This window comes from Amia ocellicauda, chromosome 11, assembly GCF_036373705.1.
Source record: "Amia ocellicauda isolate fAmiCal2 chromosome 11, fAmiCal2.hap1, whole genome shotgun sequence".
In the NCBI taxonomy this organism is placed as follows: Eukaryota; Metazoa; Chordata; class Actinopteri; order Amiiformes; family Amiidae; genus Amia; species Amia ocellicauda.
The window spans coordinates 12,312,169-12,320,609 of record NC_089860.1 but is presented as its reverse complement, the minus strand read 5'-3'; the positions used below and the strand labels follow the sequence as shown (position 1 = coordinate 12,320,609).

At 41.4% G+C, this 8,441-nt stretch overlaps 1 protein-coding gene across 1 annotated transcript; it reads right to left on the bottom strand.

Annotated features, from left to right (window-relative positions):
• Nucleotides 1-378: 378 nt before the first annotated feature.
• Nucleotides 379-4,899, bottom strand: LOC136762697 (serine/threonine-protein kinase N2-like). Its single transcript, XM_066716261.1, has 11 exons — nucleotides 4,702-4,899; nucleotides 4,221-4,285; nucleotides 3,847-3,910; nucleotides 3,456-3,547; nucleotides 3,040-3,216; nucleotides 2,609-2,671; nucleotides 2,218-2,294; nucleotides 1,959-2,101; nucleotides 1,071-1,178; nucleotides 704-784; nucleotides 379-607 (listed from the first exon to the last, which is right to left on the bottom strand). The coding sequence occupies exons 1-11, from the start codon at nucleotides 4,897-4,899 to the stop codon at nucleotides 407-409; spliced, it is 1,269 nt and encodes a 422-aa protein (XP_066572358.1). The 3' UTR covers nucleotides 379-406.
• Nucleotides 4,900-8,441: the final 3,542 nt, after the last annotated feature.

The following is an 8,441-nucleotide window of genomic DNA, read 5'->3' as shown; positions in this document are numbered from 1 at the left end:
CGGAGGAGGAGCCCCTCAGATGGGCGAGATCTCAGGTCCATGACAATTCGTCCCCCACAATTCGTCACGTGACAACCTATTTTAAGTAGGCTGCAGCCCTCACTGCCAGCTGTTTTGACTAATTGTATGAAACTTAATTATTGGGGTTCCATCCATCCATCCATTTTTGAAACCACTTATCCATGTGGGTCGCGGGGGACACCAGAGCCGATCCTGGCAAGCATAGGGCCCAAGGCAGGAACACACCCAGGATGGGACGCCAGATTATTGGGGTTATAGTCTCAAATTAATGTATCAATTAAAAACATACATTATAATAAATAATACAAAATAGTTGTTGTTAATTGTTATAGGGGCGAACTGACGTGTTCCCCGAGATCTCCAGGGCAGGAGCAGCAGGCTGTGTTTACCAATCTGCTGCAAAGTCAAAGTCTTGGAACTTTTCCTCCTCCTCCCCAGTGAGGACCCTGGGTGTCTGAGGCGGAGTCAGGACTGGGGCTTCTGCAGTAAAAGCTATGTCAAAATTGCTGACGTCTGCGCTGCCTTTAAGGGTGGGTACGAAGGGAGGCTTCACCTTCTTTTCCAGAAGCCCTTGCCAATCCACACTCTGAAAAGAGAAGGAAGAAAAAAATGGATAAAGGATAAAGTGGAGCCACCTTAATGTGAAAGAGCGGCCATAAAACAGACGTGTCCGCCAACATACTCTGAAGAAGGGATGCTTCTTTACTTCCTCTGCACCGCGTTTACTGGCCCCAAGGCGCTTGCTGGGATTTTTCTTCATGAGCTGCAGAGGATTCAAAACAAGAAGGAGACGCACGTTATTCTCCATCAATGGACTTAAAGTTGAAACATTATGTTAAAGATAAGTTCTCTTAATTCGAACTGCAAATGAGCGTTTGTGCATTGTTATTGTGAGCCTCACTCCACTGCTGCACAGTCACTGGGTATTCCTCCAATTGTGTAACATTTAAATAACAGTGACATCCATTCACTATGGTTGGTAGCAAGATACCGAGGGACAGACTGGAGGAAAAACTTGTCTCAACAATAAATAACCCTGGCATACAGACCTTTTTCATGATGAAGATGGACTCTGACGAGAGGAACCCAGGATACTTCACATTCATGTGCACAATATTGTGAAGCACCTGGTTTCTATTTTCACCCGGGAAAGGAGTCTATGGGCACAAGAAGAAAGAGAGGAGAGCACATTAAAGGGTTACTCCAGACCCAAACTTTCAATATTCACATTCTGAGCTCGGGAATGCAAAAGCCACACACACACAGATCTTGTAAAAAGTCAATTCACACCTTAGACATGACTTATTAAAGCAGATCAATTATAGACACAAAGTCTGCAATAATGGAATCCTACTGAAAACCAAACCTGGTTAACAAAACGTCCTGAAGGAGTTGCTATCGTAACCTGGCAATAAAGGTGTGTTTCGGTTGTGTGTGCATGAGCGATCTGTATGAAATAAAATACTAATGTGTTTCAGCTTCTGCAACTATAATGTTAGGTTTTCAAAAAGTCTAATTAAGTCCTCAAGGATTGAATGAAATCCTACCTGGCCCTTGGTGGTATAGATTTAACTTTGCCTTGATGGCACTCAATAAAATCATTTTTATCACAATGAAACCATGAGAGGATCATGATCTTACCTCAACAGAGGCCTACTGCTTTCACTTTAATACTGCATTAGCTTATATATGAGGCTCTTGAATGGCTGAACCAATAAAAGCTTTCGCTAAGAGCAGTTTTCTCCCTGAAATCCAGATAATGCCTCAAGCTGTGGCACACAATTGGCCAAAAGTCACAGAGATTCGACAGATTAAAAGAGTGCAACAGTTACCCCTGTGACTGGCTTGTGGACCGACTACACTACAGCCTTATCGGGAGACGTTTAACACTTTTCCAACTGAAGTCTTAAATTTGAAGTTCTGTTAAGAATACCCACCTCGCCAACCAGCATCTGAAAGATGACCACACCCAGCCCCCACCAGTCCACTGCCCGGGTGTACGATGATTTGGTGAGGACTTCTGGGGCGTAAAAGTCTGGGGTGCCGCACATTGTTCTAGTTCGGTCTTTATAGCCCACACCTAGCAAGGAAAATTAAGAGGGTTCAGGAAAAATATCACATTGTAAATTAAATATAAAAAAAAAAAAAAAATTATACATAAAGTGCTCAACCAGGAAATCAAGAATTTTAATGTACCTTCCTTACACAGACCGAAGTCTGCAATTTTGACATAGCCAGCTGCGTCAAGCACCAAGTTGTCCAGCTTTAAGTCCCTGGAATAAAAATACAGTATAATCACTTGCAGAATTGCAGAATATAGACAGAGCCTGCCAGGAACACAAGAACTATTCCCCTGTCAACAATGAACAGAAACATACATTTCTCAAACTTGTTGCATTCAGGTACATGTCTGCACTGATTTTAGGACATGACTTCTATTATGAGGACTTGTGAGTGTCACAATAAATAATTTACAAAATCTAAGAGAAATTCAGTGGGTGAATAGTTTAGGTTGGGTTTGATCTCAGTGAGACTAGATTTTTTCTTGCTTGTATATTGTACAAATGGCTGATGTGTGATAACTTACCTGTATACGATCTTCCGCTCGTGCAGGAACTGCAGGCCGTGCACCACACAGGCAGCAGAAAATCTGTTCAAGAAACGACACCAGCGACACAAAAAGCAGTTCAAATATTTGTCCTCTTTGGTTTTTAAGCTCGGATTGCACTCGAGTGTGAATGAGCCGACGCAGACACTCCAGCAACCTATGTTATTGGATCTAAAAGACAATACAAACAGACACCAAAAACTGTCAATCTGGTCAACTGTCAATCTGCATACCTTCTGTAATAATGTAAATGATTAGTTGTGCTTTGTTTTGTTATTCAGAGGTTGTGTGCCAATGGTCAGGAATAATAATGTGCAATAATTTCTGAATATATAGGTACACAGTTCTGAAAAGCACCTCAGGTATGACATCATTATTTTTACTTCTACCAAGATGGACGATTCACTTACAGAGCCCGGGGCTCTGGAAACACTCCTGCTTGAATGTGCGTGATGAGGTCTCCCCCCGCAGCGTACTCCATAACGAAGCATACATGAACCTCCGTCTGAACGCAGGCGATCAGGTTCACCAAGAAAGGGTGCCGCACACTGCTCACGGTTTCCAAAATCTTTCTCTCACATTGGAGCCTGAGGCGAGACAAAAGACACACAGCATGTGAATATACATTCATAAACAGCTTGGCTGAATAAGTCCAGAGATGCATTAAAATGGCAGCTTTCCTTCAGAGTAAGAAAGTGAAAACAGTCACTGAAGACCTTGCTAATGCAGTGTATTTGTGTACATCATTAAAAACATCACTAGGTTTGTTTATCTTTGCTCAGCTTTCAAACCCAGAAGCCTCAATACAATAAAAATGAAGCCATACCTGTCGACAGTACCATTGGCGATAATGTCTCCTTTTTTCAAAGCCTTCACCGCAACCATTTCTTTGGTCACGACGTGCTCGGCCAGCAGCACCTGTCAAAGCAAGACAGATTCAAAACTGTCAAAAAAGGTCAAACTCCACTCTCTCGCCCAGGATCAACATTCACAGCACAAACATTTAGAAATACATCCTCACTAATGCTGGGCTTTAATAAGTCACAGACAATGTTTCTGTTAAAGGTTAAAAAGTGGAAATAATTTCACAATTGTCCACAAATATCTTTTTGGGAAACTGGCGTCGAGCAAATATCTGTTCTACACATTCTCGACTGAATCACTGATCGTTTCGAGTCGCCCCACATTATAACATGACATGGATTACTGGGATATACCTTTCCAAAAGCTCCTCGGCCGAGCACAGCAACGTATTTAAAGTCCTCGACAACAGAACGACTCCTGCAGAAGACAGAGCGGGTGAAGAGTTAGTTCATCAGCAATTTTAAATTCAGCCTTTTAAGACAATTGACTTAAATAATCCAAAGAGTTTGTGTGTCGTTACTCATAGGAATGTCTTGAATGTATTTTCCACATTCTCCATGAGTTCTTACCAAATCCACGAGGTGCACTGCACTCCATTCACTATCTTATGCAAAGTTCAAGAGATCGAAGTGCTAATTTATTTTGAGGCACCAGAAATATATAATATCCAGACATCCTGATAATATTAGAAAGTGTCAGAATGGAGTTAAAACTGTAAAGAAAGTACCTCATCTCTGTCGAAGGCGGCTGCGGAACGTCGAGCTCCTCTGGTTTGTCACAAATCACTGCATCCTGCAAATTGAGCACTTTCTTGTTAACAGGAGGAACAACACAACTGTGGCCCGACAGACGTTTTGTTCGCTAGGGTTATTAGTACTGTCAGATATTATTTTAAAGTCAAATACAATAAATAACAGATATTGGCCAATTCACTTGTCATTTCACAGTCATTTATATTGCCTGATCTTTATAATAACTTCAAACACGTGACACTCATTAGAAGCCTGTCTAGGGCTTAGAAGAGTGAAACTGCAATAAAGCTAATTTCTCCTTATTGTAAAATGTGTGAATAAAAGTAAGTTAGACTTTCTGTTTGCTTAGAAACAGGCTTCACCCTCTGCCATCAACGCGGCCTCCGGCACATGGATTTCTGCTACAGCTTCCTTTTCTACCCGGCTCATTTCCTTTGCTTTCTGTGTCGTTCTTACCTGGGCCGTCCTGCTGGTCGGCCGGGAGCAGCTCTTCTCCACGATGACGTGGCTGGAGGAGGCAGTGAGGCTGTGTGTCTCAGGCAGCTCCACTCCAGCCTCTTCCTCTGCGTGTTGACTGGTGCCGTGTTTTCTCAGGTGAGACTTGCACCACTGCCAGCCCATGAGCCCCAACATTATAGTCATCATGTAGGACATCCTCAAGAATGTCTTGAATCCCATCTTCTCTGGACCCTAAAAGTTACACCAGTTGGGCAAAAGGAGATTAGATACATGAAACAGACATCCCGCTCTGATGGGCCCTCAGAGACGTCCTGTTCCACCACTAAAGGAATGCAATTTATATTTAGAAAACATTGATCAATCAAATCTAGAAAAACTGTCCAATACACTTCAGTTCTCTCTCTCCATTTCCACCCGAAAATATGTAACCACAGTGGCTGGAAGCCTCTTTCTACAGCTCACCCTGTGGGCTGGTTGGGCAGCATTTGTGCAAAGCCAGTCATATGAATTGAAGAGCATAGCATTTAATGGCACCAAATCTAATTAATAGACATGTCACTAAACACTGCATGACAATGGCAAGTGTGCAACCTGATCAAACACTCAAATTATTACCACACAGCAGAATCTATAGTGTTACAATTACAGTGTTAAATGTGCTAATGATTTGTTGCTGTGCACCTGTTCGCCTCTCCAAGGCTGGGGAAGGAAACTATCAATGAATAAGCAGAAAAGGTGTAAATCTACTCAATGCATAGACCAACATTGTATTTAATCCATCGTGACATGTGACAGAGTACCTTTTAAACTGTATACAAAATCACTTCCAATATTATTTTATACAATAGTCATTCGAGAATCTAGTGCTCCGTGCGGATCTGCGCGGCTCCACCAATGGGATATGTGGGATTCTGCAAATCTGCGCAGACCTGCGGAAATCGGCGCTACACAAACGTGACTAAAGCGCCGTGCGACCTTCGCTGATGATAACGGAGGGTCATTGTATATTTGCTGAACAAGTTGCATACCGTGTCCTACAGCCAGCGCACACTGCTGCTGGTGCATTGACAAGAACAGCCTCCAACAGCAGCCTCCGATCACATCCCATCACCCGTTCAGCAGAGCGCAGTGGATGTGTGCCAGATGTGCTCTTGCCAAACATGCCCACATATTAGGCTTAAAACACGTGCATCGAGAAACTAAACCACTCAGAAGAGGCGACCAGCTTTTGGCTTCAGATGTGCCCCAACGACAACAAGATACACGAGTGATTGACACTTACCCTTGTGAGTAGTCTGGCGATTAGTGGAGGCGCGTCCGACTCTCTGTCTGCTTCTCACTCCTCCACACCAAACGACACGATCACAAAGCAGCGGCTGCGCTATTCCTTTCCACAAAGTCAAGGGATGTCAAACTCTGAAACAGATGCAACAAGGCTTTCGCGATGGCGTTTCCACAAAGTCAGATGACGTCCACTCTAGTCTGGGTTAGCTCGGCAACTGAACGTTTGACATAAGAGAAGCCGTTTAGAGCGCTTGAGCCACTGTGACGTCACAATGGCGAGATGACGCAATGCCCCGTATCGCATGGTGGCACGTTATAGTAGATATACGTTAGAAAAATCTCCCTATGTCAGAGGCTGGGTAGCAGCTGATGGTAGTTGCACTAATGAAGTAGTATTATGAATCATACAGAGAACGGACATTTTAACATATAAAGTTCCGTTTGCTTTAATTTGTCATATACTGTAGCCTATACGCCTTTCTAAGATATGATTAATACAAAACCAAAAACATACCATTGCAGTGCACATAATATCCGCTTGATGGTGCAGAAGTGTAAATTGTAAAGGTTTAAAATGAAACTTACATTCTGCACCATCTAGTGGGTATTAAGTGTACTGAAATGGTATGTCCATTTCTAACCAGCGGTAAAAACAAGACATGTTCTACTTGTCATTAAAGAATGACAAGATACATTAAAGAAATGAAGAATGGAAACTCTGGAGTGTGAACTCAAATTAAACATACAGTGAAATCCTACTAGATAGTGAGGTGAAGTTTCCACCTGTATCAGTGTTCCTAGTCATGAAATAACAATTAAAAAACTCCCCTACCTAATACTATGGAAATCAGCAAGATTTAACTTCCCTTGGTCGTCAAAATACCTTGACTTTAAACTTGATTTACTTTCATAGATGTTGAGAAATGAAGCTCAAATCCATCAATCAGTCAATCAATCAATCAATATTTATTTGTATTGCGCCCTTCATCCTGGTAGCCACAGAGCACTTTTGGCATGTAAATCCCAAATCATTCAGCTGAGTATGAGTATAGGGGATCACATCCACTATAGTTATGAGAATGGAAAGCCTATGTAGTGCTTCAGAAGTGTGTGGTGCTCCTGTTCACAACACATCACTGATACTGGAATTCCCTATCCATAATTGATCAATGGGGATACATATATGTAATGGATTTGTTGTCATTATTATTGTTATTTTAGGTTTTGTTTTCCGATTCACTTAATCATTTCAGACTTTCAGGTCCAGTCCATTGTATTAATCTATTCAAACTTCATCGGAAAGACTTGATTTTGATGACACAGTTCTTCTCCTAATTAGTACATTTTATACACTGTACACGTCTGCAGTGAATGCTAGTTTCCCCCAAGAATTATTGGACATATAGCAGATATATGAAATGGTTTAGCCCAGCAACTTAGTCTGGGAAACCCAGAGGAAAATGATATTGATTTTATTCACTGCAGAACCTGAACACCTGTTATTTTGAGATGTTTTGACATTGGCCTCCTTAGTAGTATGGATACTGTGTTTGAAATCAGTTAGTCATTAATTTTTTTATTTAAATTATTGAACCTACTGTGAGTACAGTATGCATAGCACATCATTTTTCTATTCTGCTTTTTACAGCCATTAGCACAAATGATTCATTACCTATTTTCCCCCCTCCCAGTCTGATTTTGATTTAGGCAAATTTTCTGGACTGATGTCCATGACCAGACTCATCAGATATGTCACTGTGTCTTTCCTTTACAGGCCATCCATAGTGTGTCATTCTCCTCCAGATGATACAGTTACAGACAACAGATGTGATATTTCAGGAATGGTGAAGTCCTATTCTAAGAGATATTCAAGATGTTCCTTGGACATATTGACTCTTTGTCACCACTCCTCATTGTCATTTTTCCCAGTCTGATTTTCCATTACGCATGTGTATGTGTACATAGACGTAAAGTTATTGTCCCACACAAACGATACCATCAAAAACATACTGTCCAAGTATGGCAATAGTAAAATACATCAGCATGGTTTTACGCATTGTGGGATGAGGGCTCAACCAACACTATAGTGTTTTTTTAAGGCCTGTTGATCCAATTGGGACACTTTTGAGGACTTGGCATAAACATTGTCCAGCCAAGAGGCTACAGTGTTCCTTGTCCTGCGTCACTCTGACTTGAGATGGTAATCATCAGTTAATTGTGAAGCAATACAAAACATACTTTCAATCTGAACACAATGGAGCAATACCTTAAAATCTGTTTACAAGTGTAAGGCAATGTATATTACTAATAGTGTCTAGTAAAGCACTGCATCACCTTGTATTTCAATAAAGGGGAAATGTATATCTCGATCTCAAAACTATGTTATATTCCAATTTTCAGAAAATGTTGTAGTGGGAAAATTTACTTTATTTATTTTTTCCTTTATATTCTGT